General features: G+C 49.0%; 1 protein-coding gene across 1 annotated transcript; it reads right to left on the reverse strand.

Annotated features, from left to right (window-relative positions):
- Positions 1-647: 647 nt before the first annotated feature.
- Positions 648-1,610, reverse strand: LOC142004884 (olfactory receptor 6F1-like). Its single transcript, XM_074982564.1, has one exon. It carries the CDS (start codon positions 1,608-1,610, stop codon positions 648-650), a length of 963 nt encoding a protein of 320 aa, XP_074838665.1.
- Positions 1,611-21,444: the final 19,834 nt, after the last annotated feature.

Consider the following 21,444-nt stretch of genomic DNA (forward strand, 5'->3'; position numbering starts at 1 on the left):
TTCGTTGACTTTGATATTTAGTCATTGTTGGAAGCTGTTTGTCCTCTTCCTATTTTTTTAAGGTTAAGGTACACATTTAATTTAGGTCTGTATTATGGGATTTTTGAAAAGAAACGATAAAGCTGGTTGGCCTGTCACATTTGGCACTGTGCATTTTAATTTCTGTTTAACTCTTTTCCTCATGTTTGTATAATCTCCACTTCTGAAATGCAATCTACTGTGGGGGGCTGCTGTATGTCCCATTCCCCCAAACATATGTTACTCGTGCCTGGGATTACAACAGGTCTTGCAAAACCCAATGGCAGCTGGGAATCATGGTCCTGATATAATTAATAATGGATCCAGCCATCCAGATCCCAGCATCCAACCTAGCATCTTGGAATCGTCAACACAAAAATGTTTCCTTTTCCCTCACCTGTCAAAGTTGTTGCAATAGGTGACAAAAGCTGAAACACAAAGAGAGAATGACATGTACTAAGGAAACGTTCCATTGGGGGCTGGATTAGGATGTAGGTCTAGCTACATCTACAAGGAAAAAGGAATTGGCTGTACTTTGACAAAGCCATGATTTAATTCCTTTTGCTTCCTATATCAATTACTTTCAGGACATTATAATTTGAGTTTTGGCCACTTTGATCAAATTTCTGCTACACTGAGGCATTTCTAATACCACTTAAGAATCCCCTGATGGTTTTTCCTAAGGCTTCCTTCACTTCTTTGTTTCTTATAGTGTAAATGAAAGGGTTTAATATTGGAGTTATGATAGTGCTGAAGATGCTGACAGTTTTGTACAAATCCAATGAGCTCTGTGCAGAAGGCTTAACGAAAAGAAAAATCCCCGCGCCGTACCACATGATGACAACAGTGAAATGGGCCGAGCAAGTGGAAAAGGCCTTTTTCCAGCCTTGGGCTGATGGGATTCTCACAATGGCAGAGATAATGAAAATGTAAGAGACCACAGTTATTGTGCATGAAATCACAACAACAACGACTGAGCCAATAAATGTTACCAGTTGAATGACACGTGTGTTTGTGCAGGAAAGCGCAATCCAGGGGTCTGTGTCACAAAGGAAATGGTTGATGAGGTTAGGGCCACAGAAGGACAACCTGGAGATTAGAGCGGGCAGCACAGAGACAGCCAGGAATCCACCCAGCCAAGACGCAAGGGCCAGCTGAGTAGTAATGGTGCTGCTCATGAGGGTGCTGTAGTGTAATGGGTGACATATCGCCAGATAGCGGTCGTAGGCCATTGCAGCCAGGAGAAAACACTCAGTGGAACCAAAAGAGAGAAGAAAAAACATTTGCACGAGGCAGGCCGTGAAGGAGATGGTTTGGCTTGTGCCCAGTAGGATGCCGATGGCTTTGGGGACACAAGCAGTGGTGAACCAGATATCTAGGAAGGAGAGATTGCAGAGAAAGAAGTACATCGGGATTTGAAGATGGTGATGGGTCCCCACCAAGACGATGATGGACACGTTGCCCATGATGGTTAGGACGTATATCACAGAAAACAACAAAGCAAGAGACATCCGGAAATACCAAGTGCCGGGAAAGCCCATGAGGATGAACTCCCGCACACTGGTTTGGTTTCTCACTTCTGTGTCAGTCATGATGTCCACCTGTTAGGACAGAAGAGGTGAGAAGGCATTTAAACGTGTCAAAGACCACATGCAGTTATGCAGAACAGAGACCCCACAATCGCTTACAAAAGCTAAGAGAAGAGAACAGAAAATTAGTACTACCCAACACTATGCTGCCTGATTCATCTTTCCACCTCCGCAGCAGAGATGATGTCTTCACAGAATCACAGAATCATAGGGCTGGAAGGGACCTCAGGAGGTCATCTAGTCCAGCCCCCTGCTTCAAGCAGGATCAACCCCCACTAAGTCATCCCAGCCAGGACCTTGTCCAGCTGGGACTTAAACACCTCAAAGGATGGAGAATCCACCACCTCTCTAGGCAATGCATTTCAATGCTTCACCACCCGCCTGGTGAAGAAGTTTTTCCTAATATCTAACCTACACCTCTCCCTCTTCAACTTCTGTCCATTACTCCTTGTTCTGCCATCTGACACCACTGAGAACAGTTTCTCACCCTCCTTTTTAGAGCTCCCCTTCAGGAAGTTGAAGGCTGCTATTAAATCACCTCAAAGTCTTCTCTTCTGTAAACTAAACAAGCCCAGATCCCTCAGCCTATCCTCATAGGTCTTGTGCTCCAGACCCTTAACCATTTTTGTTGCCCTTCACTGAACCTGCTCCAGCAAATCCACATCTTCTTTATACTGGGGGGCCCAAAGCTGGACACAATATTCCAGATGTGGCCTCACCAGCGCTGAATAAAGAGGAATAACTACTTCTCTAGATCTGCTCGAAATGCTCCTCCTAATGCACCCTAGTATGCCATTAGCTTTATTGGCTACAAGGGCACACTGTTTACTCATATCCAGCCTTTCATCCACCATAACCCCTAGGTTCCTTTCCATCATACTGCTGCTGAGCCAGTCAGTCCCCAGCCTGTAACAATCTTTGGGATTCTTCCACCCCAGGTGCAGGACTCTGCACTTATCCTTATTGACCCGCATCAGATTTATTTTGGCCCAGTCCTCCAATTTATCCAGGTCCCTCTGGATTCTCTCTCTACCCTCCAACGTATCTACCTCTCCCACTAGTTTTTTGTCATCCGCAACGACGACTTCATTTTCAAAAGACCATTAGGACTGAGTTAGTGGCTGACCCCTTGATATCTTTCCTGGCTTGATGTTGTGAGGTGTAGGCGGATGTAGAAGACAGAGGTGTTGAGGGCTTCTCTGTTAGGTTAAAAGGGGTAAAAAACGAGGGTGATATATCAAAACAAAAAGGCAGTCCAGGAGCACTTTAAAGACTAACCAAACTTTAAAGTGCTACTGGATTGCCTTTTTGTTTTGCTAGGATATAGACTAACATGGCTAGCTCTCTGTTACTATTCAACATGCAAGGGTGATGTAATTACTAACAGGCACTAAAGACCACATCACCAGGTAATAGAGGGGGTGAGGCTTTTTCTAAACAGCGAAGAAAATAATCCAAAGCACAGGATTTGACAGCGATGGGAGTCTTCAACTCTCAAAGATAAGTTGGGAAACTAACACAGCAGGGCCCAGATCATTCAATAATTTCTCAGACCAAATTAAAGTTTTTCTTTTCAGAGAGTGGAAAAGGCTAGTGGGTGATAGCTGTTCAAGATATAATTTTAATAAATAGGGATGAACTGGCTGAGAATTTGAAAGTGGAAGGCAGCTTGGGAGAAAGTGAGCCTGAAGTCATAGGTCGTTTCTACACATGCCACTTTCTTCCAAAGTGGTGTGCTAATAAACAGCCAGAAATGTGCTAATGAGTCATGGATGTAAATTCCCAGTGCCTCATTAGAATAAGGTCACATGGTTTGGAGTCTGGAAGACATTATTCCAGAATTCAAAATGATGTTTAGAAGCGTGGCCCCTGGAGTGTTTTCCAGAAGCAAGTCTTTCTTCCTGAGGCCCCTTCTTCCCAAAACTTTCCAGGAAGAAGGGGCCTCTGGAAGAAGGACCTCCTTCTGGAAGACCCTCTGGGGGCTGTGCTTCTAAACGGTGTTTTGGAGTCTGGAACAACATCTTCCGGACTCCAAACCTTGTGACCTTATGCTAATGAGGCACTGGCAATTTGCATCCATGTCTCATTAGCATATTTTCGGGCCGTTTATTAATGTGCCACTTTTGAAGAAAGTGGCATGTGTAGAAACGGCCACAGAGTTCATGATTCTAAGGAAAGATAGAAAGGAGATCAGTGGAGACATACCTATTTCATAGAATTAGAAGAAAACTTCAGAGGCCAACAAATCCACTTGCCTGCACTCACAGCAGTACCTATCACCTTCCCTACCAGCTTTTTTTTTTGTAATTTATTTGCGGTAGATCTCTAAATGTCCTCCTCAGGCATTGAGCTCACATCTTTGGGTTTAGCAGGCCAATGAGCTCAGGAACATTTCCTAGACTTTCCTAGATTGCGCAACACATTCTCCTGAGTCTGGTTTGTCTCCTGGCTAAAAGTCAAGAGACACCCCCCACAGTTCACCAATGCTTTTCTCAAAGGTGTTCTGCACTGTGAGCTTCAGTCTGTGATGCACTGTCCAACCCTGGCCTCTTTTCCCCCTTCTGTGAAATCACAACAAGGCTTTGAAATCACAACAATCACAGTTGAAGGCTTTCAATTATTAGACACAGACAAAGAGCTCCCAGGAGAAGCCACATCTTGGAATGTGATGGGTCATAGAATCCGAGGACTAGAAGGGGCCTCAGGAGGTCATCGAGTTACCCCCTACCCAAAGAAGGATCCTAGGGTTGCAGAAAAGCAAGGATTTATTTAGCTTCACCTTCAGACATTGAGTTGTGTTACAAGTTTCCTGTCACCATAGGGCATGCTGTCAAACCCTTTAATTGTTCCTCTGCTTCTTTGAGCCATGTCCAGTTTCATAACCTCTTTCGTGAGCTGCCCATAGCAGAAAAGGACGCAAGATTCCATTAAAGACAAAGACAGTTCCACTAGGGACAATAGCCTCTCTCTGCTCCTTCTTCAAGATTCCTCTCTTTGTGCATTAGATTCTTTTCCCAAATTATCTCATGAGGAGCACATAGTCAGTTAGCTCTACAACATTGCCTCCAAAGCTTTGCCTGAGTCACACCCTCTTAGGAAAGAACTCTTATCCTACGAGCATGGTATACATCCTTCATTCCTGGAGGTATACATTTCCGTTTTGCCCTACATCCCCTTGGAAAATGTGTGCTACTCAACATTGTGCTGCTATATGCATCTTTCCTTCTCCACAGCAGAGTTGAGGACTTCATCTTCAAAGGACCAGGAGGATGAAGTTGTTGGCTCGCTATAGCCAAACAGACTCCCCCTGCTCTACTCCATCTTGCCTGCCCCTCTTAGGTGCCTCAGAGCACACAGCACAAAGAAACAGCACAATCTTGGAGTGTTTTGAGAGCGCACTGTCCGTCCAGTGCCTCACAAACACAGACATGCTATGTCAACATGACCCTGGACTGAAGAATATAGATAAGAGTGCTAACAGCCTAGCCGGCAGCCTCAGGGCTTTCAGCTGCCCTTGGCTGGTGTTGATAGTTGATCTGCCCACACTTGGTCCCAGGAGGGGAACTTTACTGCCTGTGTGAAAGTTTGCCCCATTTCTATAAATCTAGTTATCTCTGCCTTGTATGCGCTGGCATCACAAAGATGAACCAGCACAATTGGTACCTTGAGATAAGGAAGAACCTACGTGCCCCAAGTGGGGAAAAGAGGGGCCCAGAAGCCTACTCTAACGGAGCTCCAATTTCCTGGGCCTGCCGGTCAGGTGAGGCCATTGCTTCCCGAGGATTTAGGGGACCCCCTTCCTTGCACAATTCTTCCCGAGGGATTCAGTGGACGGCCTTGGCTACGCCGGAGTAAAAGGACGGAGGGGTCAGAATTATACCTGCAATGGTGTTTTTGTGCACATTTAATAGTAAGAGCTCTTTAGGCTGAGGCGTCTGGTCCTCAAATGGGTAACTTTCTCTAATAGACATGTCATTTGTATCATCCTACTACAGTAGCTAAGCAAATAGAACAATAACAGTGTCACCATTAAGATTTTATCTGACTTTCCCTGTAACTGTAACCGTTAAGACTTTTTATGATTCTGTAACCATTAAGATTTTCATTTCTGCTTTGTAATAAATCGTAACCATGTTTAAACTTCAGCCTGACTCCTTCTAGTTGCTGTAACTCGGCCAAAACACAAACAAAGAACCTTAGCTGGTTTAGCCACATTCAGCCTGGTCAATGGTAAATTGCAGTAAAAGCTGGGCGCTGAGTCGTGCTGTCTCCACAGAGCAGACTTTTGGGGCACCCGTTAGCCTCACTGGCTGCCCACTGCGAAGGGACAGTCTGTCCTAGCAGTCAAAGTCTCAGGTGGAATAAGCTCTCTGGACCAATCTCGGAGGCACCCGTCAGCCACACTGGCTGCCCACTGCGAAGGGTCAATCTGTCCTAGCAGTTAAAGTCTCGGGTGAATCTCGGGGGCATCCGTCAGCCATTTTGGCTGCCCGCTGCAAAGGGACGGGCCGTTCTAGCAGCGAAAGACGCGGATGTAAAACAGGCTCACAGACCACTCATTACCCGGCCATCGGCTGACACTCACCCCATTATATCTTTCCTGTCTTGATGTGTTGAGGTGTAGATGGATGTAGGAGACAGAGGTTTTGAGAGTCTCTGTTAACTTAAAAGGGGTAAAAACAAGGGTGATGCAATGCAACGGGCAAGCACTGAAGACCACATAATCAGATAGAAAAGGTGGATGAGACTTTTTCTAAACAGCTAAGAAAATCACCAAAAGTACAGGATTTGATGCTGATGGGGGACTTCAGCTCTCAGAGATATATTGGGAAACTCACACAGAAAGCCACTAATTATCCAATAATTTCTTGGACTGAATTGAAGACATTTTTTTTTTATTTCAGAAAGTGGAAAAGATACTGTGGAGGAAGCTGTTGTTGATTTGATCTGAAGAAATAGGGAGGAACTGGATGAGAATTTGCAAGTGGAAGGCAGTTTAGGAAAAGTGACTATGAAATCATAGAAACAGAGAGGTAGACATGTTAGTCTGTACTCCAACAAAACAAAGCTGAAGAAATGTAGCACTTGAAAGATTAACAAAATGATTTATTCAGTGAGGAGCTTTCATGGGATAGACCCACTTCTTGGGGTCATGACTCTAAGGAATTGTAGAACAGAGAATAGCAAAATAGAGACAATGGATTTCAAGAAGGAAGATTTTGGTAAACTCAGAGAGCTAATAGGTAAGATCCCAGAGGAAGGAAGACTAAGAGGAAAAACAACTGAAGATAGCTAGCATTCCCCAGAAATCTTAAAGGGTGTCATAAGGAGGAGGGAGAAAACTTGTTCTTCTTAGCCTCTGAGGAGAGAACAAGAGGCAATGGACTTAAGCTGCAGCAAGGGAAGTTTAGGTTGGACATTAGGAAAAAGCTCCTAACTGTCAGGGTGGTCAAGTACTGGAATAAGTTTCCAAGGGAGGTTGTGGAATCTCCCTCGCTGGAGATATTTAAGAACAGATTAGATAGATGTCTATCAGGGATGGTGTAGATAGTGGTCGGTCCTGCCGTTAGGGCAGGGGACTGGACTCGATGGCCTCTTGAGGCCCCTTCCGGTCCTAGTGTTCTATGATTCTATGATTCTATAGTTGGCAGTTTTTCAAAGGGATATTTTTGAGGGCTGAAAAGCAAGCTATACCGCTGCATAGAAAAGACTGAAAGTGTGGTTAAAGAGCACCTTGGCTTAGCAAGGAGATGTTGCAAGGTCTAAACATCCAAAAGGAGTCATATAAAAAGTTGAAACTAGCACAAATGGCAAAGGATGAATATAAGCAAACAACACAGATATGCAGGGACAAAATTAGAAAGGCCAAGGCACAAAACAAGCTCAAACTATCTAGACACCTAAAGGTAACAAGAGGAGTTTCTGTAAATATGTTAGAAGAAAGTGGAAGACCAAAGACAGAGTAGGCCCACAACTCAGCAAAGAGGGAAAAAGAATATCAGGAAACTTGAAAATGGCACAAGTGTTTAGTGGATTCTTTGTTTCCGTCTTCATTAAGAAGTCTGATGAAGGAATATCTAACATAGTGAATATTGGTTAAAAACATAGGTTTAAAAGTTAAAATATAAGAAGACCAAGTTAAATATTACTTAGAAAAGCTAGATATCTGTAAATCACCAAGGCCTGATGAAATGCATCGTAGAAAACTCAAGGGGCTGGTAGAGGTGGTATCTGAGCCTTTAGATCTCATCTTTAAAAAGTCATGGAAGTCAGGAGAGATTCCGGAAGACTGGGAAAGGGCAAATAGAGTGCCCATCTTAAAAAGCACAATAAGAACAATGCAGGATACTACAGGCCATTCAGTTTAACTTCTGTGCCGGGAAAGATAATGGAGCAGGTGATTCAGGAATTGATCTGCAAACATCTGGGAGAAAATAATGTGATACTATTTTCGAAATTAGCCGTCGGCTATTTGTACTTGATTTGAAAATAGAAGTTGCCTTGTGTAGCCCTAAGGATAATTATTTCCAAATAGCGGCTCTTATTCTGAAATACGTTTGCTGAGTTGACCTATGCAAGCGTGCCAGCAAACTGCTTGTTATTTGTAAAAGAGTGAATTGAGTGATGCTCATTGTTCCAGTACAGATTAGTTGGCTCCTGAATGGTGCCAATTCTGGAATGGTTGGAGCATTTCCCTAGTAGCTAGCATTCCCCAGAAATGTAAAGCCGTTTCATAATACATTCACTTTCAGTTACAGCATCATCTGTAACAGAGAGGAAGTCGTGCTAGTCTATACACTATCAAAACAAAAAGCAGTCAAGTAGCACTTCAAAGACTAGCAAAAAAGTTTATTAGGTGAGTTTTTGTGGGACAGACCCACTTCTTGACACCATAGCCAGACCAGAACAGACTCAATATTTAAGGCACAGAGAACACAGACTTCTAACTCCCTTAGACAAAGGGTTAATGGGCACAAAACAGACATCAAAACACTCCAGATCCACAAACCAGTTAGTCAACATTTTAATGGAATGGGGCATTCTGTCAATGACCTAAAGGTGTGTGTGTTACTGAAAAAGAACTTTCGCACCATTCTTCAAAGGGAAGCAGCCGAGCTGGCTTTTATATATTCAAATTCGGCACATTAACACATGGTTTAAACCAGGACAGGAACTTTCTGAGTCACTATAGGGGCTCATCTGCATACTTGGCTCAGTCTAATTCTTGATCTTCCCCCCCACCCCTCCACTCTCTGATTTGCTCACCTTGATTATCTTTTTCCGATTTGTCCTCCTTGCTTACTGTTTTTCATTCTCTGTGCCTTAAACATTGAGTCTGTTCTGGTCTGGCTCTGGTCTGAAGAAGTGGGTCTGTCCCATGAAAGCTCACCTAATAAATTATTTTGCTAGTCTTTAAAGTGGTGCTTGACTGCTTTTTGTTTTGATAGCATCATCTGTGTCTGCCTAGTGAGTTTCATTTCCCAGCTGTTTTGGTGGAGTTCATCTAGATAAACTCCCCTCTTTCCCAGTCTTTATGTCTGCAACAGTCACATCACAGACCTGGTTTCTGCTAAATGGTGAATGGAAGGATGGTAGAGCTCGCTTTCCCCAAACCTAGATCTATACGAATTACACAAAGATTTCTTACCTCACTGTCATTTCCATGGTCATATTGCACCCCTGTAGTACTGTCAAGGGGACTTAGACTCTCTGTGTTTGTCCTAAATCACTCCCGTTTTAGGAACCCCTTCTGCTGCTAGAGTGGTGCAAAGGGTTGTCCTTGAAATATAGAATCTGCCACTTCCCAATCACAAGACCCTGTGTCTATCCCAGTTAGTTAGAATCTTTTTCCTTCAGCACTTAGATGTGCTCACCCACTACCCATGTTGCTTCTGAAATGCTGTCTAAAAAGATCTGTTTTATATTCTACCTTCAGTTCCCCATCCTCCTGGGGATGTCCGATCTCAGAAACATTTCCCAGACATTCCACTGAGTCTGGTTTGTCTCCTGACTAAAACTCAAGAGACCCCCACCACCACTTTGCTGCTGCTCTTCCCAAAAGCATCCTGCACGGTGAGCTTCAGTCTGTTAGGCACGGCCCAACCTTGGCCTCTTCTCCCTCTTCTCTGCAATAACAACAAATACCACAGTTGGAGGCTTCCAATTACTAGACATAGCCAAAGAGCTCCCAGGAGAAGCCACATCTTGGAATGTGATGAGTCACAGAATTCTAGATTCCTCGGACTGGAAGTGTCCTCAGGAGGACATTGAGTCAAGCCCACTGGCCAAAGAAGGATCCTAGGATCTTAGAAGAGCAAGGATGATTGGCTTCAACTTCAGTCATTCAGTTGTATTGCCAGTTTCTCTGCCCAATTGAAGAACACATTCGACATGTATTTATCACATCTAAGCCGCGTCTACACGTGCCGGCTACTTCAAAGTAGCCGCGCCAATTTCAAAATAGCGCTTGCCACGTCTACACGTGGCGAGCACTATTTCAAAGTTGAAATTGACGTAAGGCGGCGAGACGTCGAAGTAGCTATCCCCATCAGGAGATGGGAATAGTGCCCTTCTTCGACATTGAACGTTGAAGTAGGGCACATGTAGACTATCCGCGTACCACAACATCAAAAGAGCAGGGTCCGCCATGGCGGCCATCAGCGGAGGGGTTGACAGACACTCTCTCCAGCCCCTGAGCTCTATGGTCGCTGCGTGCAGCAGCCCCTTAAAGTTCCCTGCCCCCTGCATTCCTGTGCAGGAAGCTGAGAGCACGTGCAGAAGAGTGCATCAGCCCCTGCCCCCCCCAGCAGGACAGCGCTGTGCCCCATCCCTGGGGATGGGGGGAGTGCAATCTAGGGTCCCCCGGTGGGGCATGGGACACCCATCATCATCATCAGCATCTCCTGGGGACAGGGATGGGGAACCAGCAGCAGAGGGGTGGGGGGACAAGGGCCATGGGTCGGGGTCCACACTAATGGCTGTCTCCACTCTTCTTCCCCCCTGTGTTCCGCAGCTGCACCATCGGAGGGTGCGGAGAGTGCCGGTGAGGTCTCAGTGGTCCTAGAGAGCCAACCGGGGCCATCCCAGGAGGCCAGCCCCTCGGCAGAGCACCAACCAGCCCCAGGAAGAGGCCGATGCGGAGCCACCAGAGGACGGTCACAGACCCCCAGCTGCTCGCGACCCTCCGGCGTCAGCTGGAGGTGTCGGAGCAGCGCCTGCGGGTGGAGGAGCTGCGGCTGGAGCTCCAAGAGCGAGCGCTGGCCTAGCACCAGGAGGCATGGGGGGCCTTCATGCGCACATTTGAGCGCATAGCAGAATACCTGGCCCCTCATGCCACGCCGCAAGCCACCCTGCCCGTCAATCCACCCGCCGCTCTGCCCGCCGCTCCGACCGCCACTCCGACCACTGTCCCACCGCCGTCCACCACCCCGGGGCCTGCCACCGAGGGGGACCTGGGGCCTGCAGACACCCGTCGGCTGTATCTGCCGGTTCACCCGGCCCCCACCCAGCCTCGGCCAGGGCTCTGGCCGAGGCGAGGGTCACGCCCTCCAACCCCAGGCGCCGGACAGTAGGGGTGTGGGGCCGAGGACATGACTCCCCCTCCCCCTTTGTACATATCCCCCATTATTTGTATATAGTTTGTGTTGGACCCCTCTTCTGTTATGGTACCTGCCCCCCCATGTAAATAGTTCCCCCCTTTTATATATATAGAGAGAGAGATATATATATAGATATAGATATAGATATAGTATTAATAAGACATTTCACTGTTTTTGGTTTCAAAAAATAGGTCCATTTATTTGCAAGAAAAGTTGGGGTGTGTGTGCTCTTGGGTGCTCTGTGGTGTGGGCATGGGGGCAAGGAGTGTAGTGGAGGATAGGGGTTGCAGTGGGTGGCCTGCCAGCGTTCACCCCACGGCCTAGTCGAAATGGGCCCGCAGGGCCTCCCAGACCCGGATTCCCTCGGGGTCCACCTGGTGACTGGGGGCAGCGGGTGGCTGCATGTCGGCCCTGCCAGCCTCCACAGCCCAGCCCTGGAAGAATGCCTCTCCTTTGCTCTCCACCAGGTTGTGGAGTGCGCTGCATGCATCCACAATCTGGGGTATGTTGGTGGGGCCTGCATCCAGGCGGTTGAGGAGACACCTCCAGCACCCTTTGAGGCAGCCAAAAGTGCGCTCAACCACCAGGCGCGTATGGTTCAACCGCGTGTTGAACCGCTCCTGCCTGGCTGTGAGATGGCCTGTGTAAGGGTGCATGAGCCAGGGCCGGAGGGGGTACGCTGTGTCTGTGATGACGCAGAGGGGCATGGTGGTGTCCCCCCCACAGGGATCTCCCACTGGGGGATGTAGGTCCCCACTTCCAGCCGGTGGCACAGGCCCAAATTTCTGAATACCAGGGCGTCATGGGTGCTGCCAGGCCAGCCAACATAAATGTCCAGGAAGCGGCCCCGGCTGTCCACCAAGGCCTGGAGGACCACCAAATGGTAGCCCTTCCTGTTGAGGAAGTGTCCTCCGCTGTGCTCCGGGGCACGGATGGGGATATGGGTCCCTTCCAGAGCCCCAAAGCAATTTGGGAAGCCCAGTCTGGCAAACCCCACGATGGCAGCATCCGGGTCGCCAAGCCACATGAGCCTGCGGAGGAGCAGGGCGTTGATTGCGCGGAAGACCTGCAGGGGAAGGACATGAGAGAGCACCAGTGAGGGGTGTGCAGGGTGTGTCTGGCCCTCCACCCCAGGGCTCCCCCAACCCAGGTCTCCCCCAGGGCTCCCCATTCCCAGGGTTCCCCCCTCCCAGGGCTCCGCCCCCAGGTCCTCTTACCTCCATGAGGACAGCCCCGACAGTGGCCTTGCCCATGTCAAACTGCTGCCCTACGGATCGGTAGCTGTCTGGAGTGGCCAGCTTCCAGACAACGATACCGACCCGTTTCTTGACCGTGAGGGCACGTCGCATGGAGTTGTCCTGGTGCCGTAAGGCAGGGGTGAGCCACTGGCAGAGCTCCAGGAATGTCTGCCAGCTCATGTGGAAATTCTGGAGCCAGCGATCATTGTCCCACTCGCCAAGCACCAGCTGCTCCCACCAGTTGGTGCTTGTGGGGTAGCTCCACAGCCGGCAGCGTGTGCGGCTGGTGGGGGCGGGTCGGAAGGCAGCAAGGTCTGGGGCTGCTTCCTCGTCCCCTGGGGGCAGCTCCTCTTCCTCAAATAAAAGGTGGTCAGCTGCCTCCCGCATGGCATGGAGCAGGGCAAGCACTGCTCCTGCAGGGGCGGCTGAGTGGACCTCTGGCTGCTGCTGCTGCTGCTGCTGCTGCTGCTGGGGGTCCATACTGCTTCAACGAGGTGTGCGTGCCTGTGGCTCTGCAGACCGTGTGCTGTGCAGGCTGAGTGAGTCTGGGAGGGACCCTTTAAGGGGGCGGCTAGCTGTTGCCCCGGAAGTGCTAGTCCACCCTGTGACCCTGTCTGCAGCTGTTCCTGGCACCCTTATTTCAATGTGGGCCGCTTTGGCGTGTATACGCTCCTCTGCGGCGCCTACTTCGATGTAGTGCTGCCCAATGTCAACGTTGAACGTCGGCAGCACCAGTCCTGGAGGACATGTAGACGCTATTCATCGAAATAGCTTATTTCAATGTCGCTACATCGAAATAAGCTATTTCGAGGTAGCATCCCTGTGTAGACGTAGCTCTAGAAGCTGAGAGACATTGAATCTGTCAACCCTAAACCTCCTATGTGATGAACAAATTGCAGTGAGCTCTGTTGTCACCTGAGGACGTGCTTTCCAATCGTTTAATTGTTCTTTTGCGTCTTTGAACCATTTCCAGTTTCGTAACTTCTTTCATGAATTCCCCACCACAGAACAGGACACAGGATTCCATTAGAGACAAAGACAATTCCATTAGTGACAATAGACTCTCTCTGCTTTTCCTTGCAAGACCTCTGTTTGTATGTTAGACTTTTTTCCCCACAGAATCCCACTGAGAACTCATGGCCACCTAGCTCTACACCACTGCCCCCAAACCTATCTCTGTGTCACACCCTCATAGGAGAGAGTGCTTATCCTATAAGCATGCCATACCTTCTTCATTCCTGGAGGAATATGTTTACATTTACCCCCACATCCTCTGCTATAAAATCTCCACAGCCCACCTGTGCCACAAAAACTGGTTTCTGCATATAAAAGTTGGCCAGTGTTAGGAGGAGGAAGCAGGGCAATCGTTCAGGCCTCAGGCCCCATGCTAAGTTCTCAGGCTCCATCCTCACCCATGCTGTGTATCACTTCTTTTGTCTTGGGTTCCATTAAATCTAATGCCAGCTGTGACCGGTGACCCTTCGAAAAACTGTTTATTGCTCCCCTCTGGTCTAAAAGACCAGAAAGCTGGCAGATGGTTGAAGGGGTCAAAATACAGAGGCAAGTAGCTGTTCTTATTGATGTTGTCCAGCAGATGCTGGAGGCCCTCTTACTCTGTTATTTTACTAAGTATAGGTAATGGTATTTGGGCAATTAATTCCCAATGGTTCCTCTCAAACTCAGACTAGATCAGGCATCTGCTGGGAGTGCTGTAGTGTGTATTTGTTTTTCTCCCATACGGTGCTGAGACACATGGCAGTAACTGTTCAGTTCAGGAGACCTTGAAATTACTTTTGAAAAAAAGACCACACACCTAGTTTGGTGGCAAAGGCTCAACCAGGTTTATTGCCAACAAAGCCCCACACATCAAGCTACAGTTTTATTAAAATATGACGGTCCGTGACAAGGTATTGGCTCAGTTAACATAATAATATTGTTCCCTCAGCCAATTCTACTGTCTCTGCGTTCACTCTTCCCTCTATAGAGTGACACAAACAAGTTCCATAGGTTGCTGTCACTCTTGTAGTTAATAGTTCTAATCCCCTCTGATCCATGTGGGCACCAGTCATGGTCAGAAGACAGGACCCAGGGCTAGGTGCGCCATTCATCTGACCCACTATGTCTGTACTTATGTTCTTACACGGGCGGGGCTGCTGGGCCAAAGCATTTCACAGTCATGGACATCAATTTCAATTTTAAAAATGCATCCTGATTTTAGGTAAAGAAAAGCTGATCCTTCTTGCCGTGAGTGCTGCTAATTTCACAAGCCAGGCTGGTGGGAATTGGAGCTGACTGTGTGACTGTAACACTCTGCTAAGAGAAGTCATGACAAGAGATGGCTTGGCCCGTCGTGGCTGATTAGAGATGTAGCAATGAACCATAATCTGTCCATAATATGCTAGATGATTGACCTGAAGGTAGCAGATATTTTAAAAGTCTGGTCTCAGATCTGAGCTGCCCAACATGAAAGCCCCTTGATCAATTTGGTGGAAACATTAATTTCATTGATTCATGGTTAGGACACAAAGAATAATGAAATCAAAAAAATCCTTGTTTCTTTAGGCGCTCATTAAAACCATCCCTATTAGCAGCACACTTACTAAAAAACAAATCTCTCCAATTAGCCATGCACCGGGCACAACTCTCTAGCGACTAACAGAAAGACACACAGGTTGTTATAACTTCTCATCTCTTAATCAGTGCTCTGAGCAAAGCCACACTCGGCCGACACCAGGGCTGTGCTTGGACATCTGACAAAGCTCCCGAGGAATTAAAGGCCAGGGGCAGAAACAAACTTACTGGTTGTTTTAATGGGTCTCGCGGGAGACCATTAACCTGGTAGCACTGCAGGTCACAGGCAGCAGGCCCAGTGGGACTGATTAGGCAGGAGAGTCGGAGGCATTGATTAGACTTAGACAATGGAAGGGAAAGGAATGTTTCTTTAGCTAGCAGCCCCCGAAGTGGGGAGTGAAGAGGTCAGGCCAGTTCTGGCAGGACTGGTGGGAGGTGACCCCGTCCTTCAGAAAGTCCACCGGTGTCACAGCTGGGGGCAAGGGGCAGAGGGGGTGTGACGCCGATGTGTGAACACACCCGGAGTCCCGTGGCCCAGCCCGGGCAGCGCAGCCCAGTGCTGTGCGTGAATGGCCTGCTGGGTGTGTCGGCCTCTGCGACGGGGATCAGCCAGGGCAAGGGGCTGTGTCAGCTTTGCTGTCCTGCCTGTGGCCCCACTTCAGCCTGCAGGCCTCCCCACAGCCCCTACCCACAATGCACTTGTACCTCTGCAACCCCCACACCCACAGAGCTCTGCTGGTCCAACTCAGTCAATCCCACAGCCCCTACCCACAATGCACTTGTATCTCTGCCCCCCTCAACATGCAGTGTTCTGCTGGTCCCACTCAGACCTACCCAGAATGCACTTCTATCTTTGGGCCAAGATACACATCAAGCCGTGATAGTCTTGGCCCACAGCCCCTACCCACAATGCCCTTCCACCTCTGGGCTTATGCACACACACACACACACACACACACACACAAACACACACACACACTCAACACTGCCCCTCTAGTCGGCTAGCTGGTACAGCCCAGCTCTGCCCCCATCCCCCAGCTCTGCCAGTGCCTCTCCATACTCAACCACCACCTCCTGTTACCCTGGCCCTGGACTCCTTCTTGCCCCTTGATGCCCCACGAATCCTGACTTGCTGACCCCCTTCCTTCTCTAACACCAAGCTCTTCAGCTGCACCCCCCATCCCTGCCCATGTACGTCCCCTGTCCCAGCCCTCCAACCCTGCCCAGGCCTGGGAGTGCTGTGCAGTAAATTGCTTGGCCACACTTCGGTGGAGCATGGAATGAACCAACTGAGCAAGGAGCCAGGTTGATTGTTACAAAGCAGTAGTGCTGAAATGAGGGAGGGTCTGGGGTGGACCCCACCACCTCTTCTCCCCTTTCCCTGAGCCCCACTCACAGCTAGGTCAGGAGAAGGTGGTTGCTAGAAGCTCAGGCAGCTGTGGGAGCCTCATGACCCCCCCACCCAAGCCCTGAGTTGGGGCAAAACAGCCCCCACCCATGTCTCCATCCCCTGAGCTTCCTGCCCAATCTAGGGCAGGTGGAGGATGCATGACTTACAGAATCACAGAATCAGTGCTGGAAGGGACCTCAGGAGGTCATCTAGTCCAGCCCCCTGCTTCAAGCAGGATCAAGCCCTACTAAGTCATCCCAGACAGCACCTTGTCCAGCCAGGACTTAAAAACCTCAAGGGAAGGAGAATCCACCACCTCTCTAGGCAACACATTCCAATGCTTCACCACCCGCCTGGTGAAGTAGTTTTTCCTAATATCTAACCTACACCTCTCCCTCTTCAACTTTAGATCATTGCTCCTTGTTCTGCCATCTGACTCCACACCAGCTCCCCACAGGTGTACTCTGCCCGGCTACCTCCAGCTGGGTGGGGCTGTGGGGCCACAATCCTGCCTCAGTACAGCCCTGCAAGAGGCTGTGGGAAGTCGGCACAGAGTCACGGACATTCCACCTGCCCTGAGGAGGGGACTCAGAGGCTGGGTCTACACGTGCCCCTTCCTTTCGAAGGGGGCATGTTAATGAGCAGGTTTGAAATATGCTAATAAGGTGCTGCAATGAATATGCAGTGCCTCATTAGCATAATGGGAGCTGCAGCAATTCGAAAGTGCAGCTTTTCGAATCGTGCACCACCCGTGGAGACGGGACCTTCCGAAAGGATCCCCCCCTAGTTTTCGAAAGCCCTTCTTCCTATTTATTTATGGGATTCCCTTTATTTAATGGGAAGAAGGATTCTTTGGAAGATGGGTTTACTTTCACAAGAGCAACATCTACACTGGCTTTCTTCTTTTGAAAGAAACTCTTTCAAAATTAGAATACGCAAATGAGGTGCTGAATATGCAAATTTATACCTTATTTGCATTTTCAGTTTACCTCATTTGTATGCCTCTTTCGAAAGAGGAATGAAAGTATAGAAACACTCATGATGGGGGAAAAGGTTCAAAATGAGATGTCTCTGCGGGAAGCTGCCTCGTGTGGCAACGTTTTACCTTCCCCTCCTGCAGAATCTCTGAAAGTTTTAGCCCTGAACTTCCAACATGTTTGCAAATGTAAATTGTAAATGCCCACAGGCAGACTCAGACCTGGGAACTCTGGGGCTTAGTGTAGGACCCTCAACACTTTGAGCTAAAAACCACCAAAGACTGCAGAAGAGAGACATTCTTTTTTGTGTGAGTGGTCTAGATGCCACTCCATGGGACAGTCAACCACACACACTTGATGTGGGGGTTACACAAGGTACCATGTGCATAATTTAACGCTACATTTAAACAGCCAACTTTCTACATTGGGCTTCTGGCCCCATGGTGCAGCCGGTACCTGGCTGTCAAGTCTCCAGGGCAGGCAGGCACCTCCTAGGTCCGTGCTAGGCCTAGAACAAATGTGTGTCTCGTCCTCTTCCTCTGGGACATGTCAGGCCAGGCCCAGGCAAGCAGCTCCCTCTCTGCTCTCATGTAGTGCCCATCTGGCCTGCTCTGGACAGCTTGGCCGCGTCTACACGTGCACGCTACTTCGAAGTAGCGGCGCCAACTTCGAAATAGCGCCCGTCATGGCTACACGTGTTGGGCGCTAGTTCGAAGTTGAAATCGACGTTAGGCGGCGAGACGTTGAAGTCGCTAACCCCATGAGGGGATGGGAATAGCGCCCTACTTCGAAGTTGAACGTCGAAGTAGGGCACGTGTAGACGATCGGCGTCCCGCAACATCGAAATAACGGGGTCCGCCATGGTGACCATCAGCTGAGGGGTTGAGAGACGCGCTCTCTCCAGCCCCTGCGGCGCTCTATGGTCACCGTGTGCAGCAGATCTTAGCCCAGGGCTTCTGGCTGCTGCTGCTGCAGCTGGGGATCCATGCTTCATGCACAGGGTCTGCAACCAGTTGTTGGCTCTGTGGATCTTGTGTAGTTTAGTGCAACTGTGTCTGGGAGGGGCCCTTTAAGGGAGGAGCTTGCTGTTGAGTCCGTCCTGTGACCCTGTCTGCAGCTGTTCCTGGCACCCTTATTTTGATGTGTGCTACTTTGGCGTGTAGACGTTCCCTCGCAGTGCCTATTTCGATGTGGTGCTGCTCAACGTCGAAGTTGAACGTCGACGTTGCCAGCCCTGGAGGACGTGTAGACGTTATTCATCGAAATAGACTATTTCAATGTCACTACATTGAAATAAGCTATTTCGATGTAGCGTGCACATGTAGACGTAGCCCTTGAGAGTCAAAGCTCATTTCAGCAAAGGCCAGATTTGTGGCCTACTTAGCACGAGGGAGCAGGGCTGTATGATATCACAGGCCAGTGTAGGCTCCATAATGGCTCTGATCTTTGCTCTTAATATGTATTCAGGTAATGAGGAGACGGAACAAGGAGCAGTGGTCTGAAGTTACAGAGGAGGAGGTGTAGGTTAGATCTTAGGAAAAACGATTTCACCAGAAGGGAGGTGAAGCACTGAAATGTGTTGGTTAGAGAGGTGGTGGAATCTCCATCCCTAGAGGTTTTCAAGTCCCAGCTTGATAAAGTCCTGGCTGGAATGATTTAGTTGGGGTTGATCCAGCTTTGGACAGGGGTGCTGGACTCAATGACCTCCTGAGGTCCCTTCCAGCCCTAGGATTCTGTGACTCTATGATAGTGTGGGGTGGGTAATACATGTGAATGCCATGATGTGCTGTCAGCCTGCATGTATTAATCACTCATGAAGTCCTTCAGTATCCTTTGCTGTTACATGCCCAGGTTCTTACACCCATGGTTACGATGCCCTCAGGGCCAACCTGACCCATAATCAGAATCCACAACTTCATGGGACATCTGAAAATGTGGGGCACTGCCAGTTGCTCATGTCCACCCTCCATTGCTGCCTATCCCTCCTGCTTCCTCTGCAGAGGGGTTAATGAACTTCAGCACAGCAAAGGTGCCAGATTGATTAGCAGTGCACTTAGGCTGTGGAAGAGCCATTCGAGTGAAGCCATCCAACAGGCCAAACCCGGGTCTCTGCTGTCCGGTTCTGAGTGTCTTGTGTTAGTGACTGAGCCTTGAAATTCCAACTCGTTCCAAAAGTATTTTATTTGCATGCTGCTGAAGATGATAAAATTATATCTCTAAAAAGCTCCCCTCCCCCTGCCCACTGGCTGCCATCAGGAATGGGGGCACCAGGTTCACAGCACAGGATAGCCCTATGCATGTCCTAAGGAAGGGCCTGATCCTGTCTGCAGCCAAGTTACCCATATCTCTGGCATCCACCCAGCCCATTAGCCCTGCACTTTCATGCTGCCCCTGGCTTTCCATCCCCACAGCTCTGCCAAGCCCTGTTAACACCTACCAGAAAAAGCTGTGTTAGCCCAGGCCTGGTCTTCCTTCCCCAGAGCTCAGTGAGCGCTCATTAATCCTGTCCCGCCACCCGAGTATTACCCCAACCCTGGTTGCCTACCTTCAATGCTCTAACAGTGCCCATTAATACTGACCTACCACCCCTGTGTTACCCAAGCCCTGGGCTTCCACCCCCAGATCCCTTCCAGGGCCAGTTAATCCCAACCCAGCACCACTGTTATCCCAGTCATAAGCTGCGTCTACACGTGCACGCTACTTCGAAGTAGCGGCACCAACTTCGAAATAGCGCCCGTCGCGTCTACACGCGTCGGGCGCTATTTCAAAGTTAACTTCGACGTTAGGCGGCGAGACGTCGAAGTCGCTAACCTCATGAGGAGATAGGAATAGCGCCCTACTTCGACGTTCAACGTCGAAGTAGGGACCGTGTAGACGATCCGCGTCCCGCAACGTCGAAATTGCTGGGTCCTCCATGGCGGCCATCAGCTGGGGGGTTGAGAGATGCTCTCTCTCCAGCCCCTGCGGGGCTCTACGGTCACCGTGGGCAGCAGCCCTTAGCCCAGGGCTTCTGGCTGCTTCTGCAGCAGCTGGGGATCTATGCTGCAGGCACAGGGTCTGCAACCAGTTGTCAGCTCTGTGTATCTTGTGTTGTTTAGTGCAACTGTGTCTGGGAGGGGCCCTTTAAGGGAGCGGCTTGCTGTTGAGTCCGCCCTGTGACCCTGTCTGCAGCTGTGCCTGGCATCCCTATTTCGATGTGTGCTACTTTGACGTGTAGACGTTCCCTCGCTGCGCCTATTTCGATGTTGGGCTGAGCAACGTCGAAGTTAAACATCGACGTTGCCGGCCCTGGAGGACGTGTAGACGTTATTCATCGAAATAGACTATTTCGATGTCGCAACATCGAAATAAGCTATTTTGATGTTGGCTGCACGTGTAGACATAGCCATAGACTCATACAGTCATAGAACATGAGAACTGGAAGTGATCTCGAGAAGTCATCAAGTCCAGTCCCCTGCTCTCATGGCAGGACCAAGCACCATCTAGACTATCCCTCACAGATGTCTACCTAATATGTTCTTAAATATCTCTAGTGATGTTGGTGGTTGGTTTTCTGAGGGTAAGTGTGCTACAACCTACCTAGTCAATTTATTCCAATGTTTAACCACTCTGACAGTTAGGAAATTTTTCCTAATGTCCAACCTAAACCTCCCTTGCTGCAGTTAAAGCCCATTTCTCCTTGTCCTATCTTCAGAGGCCAAGGACAACAGTTTTTCTCCATCCTCCTTGTAACACTCCGTTTGGTACTTGTGAACCCCTATCATGTCCCATCTCAGTCTTATCTTTCCTAAACTAAACAAGCCCAGTTCTTTCAGTCTCCCCTCATAGCTCATGTTCTCTAGACCTTTCATCGTTCTTGTTGCTCTTCTCTGGACCTTCTCCAATTTCACCACATCCTTCTTGAGATGTGGTTCCTGGCCACCCATCCCACAGCTCTGCCAGTTCCTATTAATCTTGTCCCACAATCCCTATTTTACCTCAGCCCTGGGCTCCCACCCTCATAGCTCTGACAGTGCCCATTAGTCCCAAATGGTTCCATCACTGAGCTCTCACACACACACC

The sequence above is a fragment of the Carettochelys insculpta genome, chromosome 32 (genome assembly GCF_033958435.1).
Source record: "Carettochelys insculpta isolate YL-2023 chromosome 32, ASM3395843v1, whole genome shotgun sequence".
Lineage (NCBI taxonomy): Eukaryota > Metazoa > Chordata > Testudines > Carettochelyidae > Carettochelys > Carettochelys insculpta.

Excerpts from the sequence above, each read along its gene's own strand:
- LOC142004884 (XM_074982564.1), bottom strand. The coding sequence starts at position 1,610 with ATGACTGACACAGAAGTGAGAAACCAAACCAGTGTGCGGGAGTTCATC.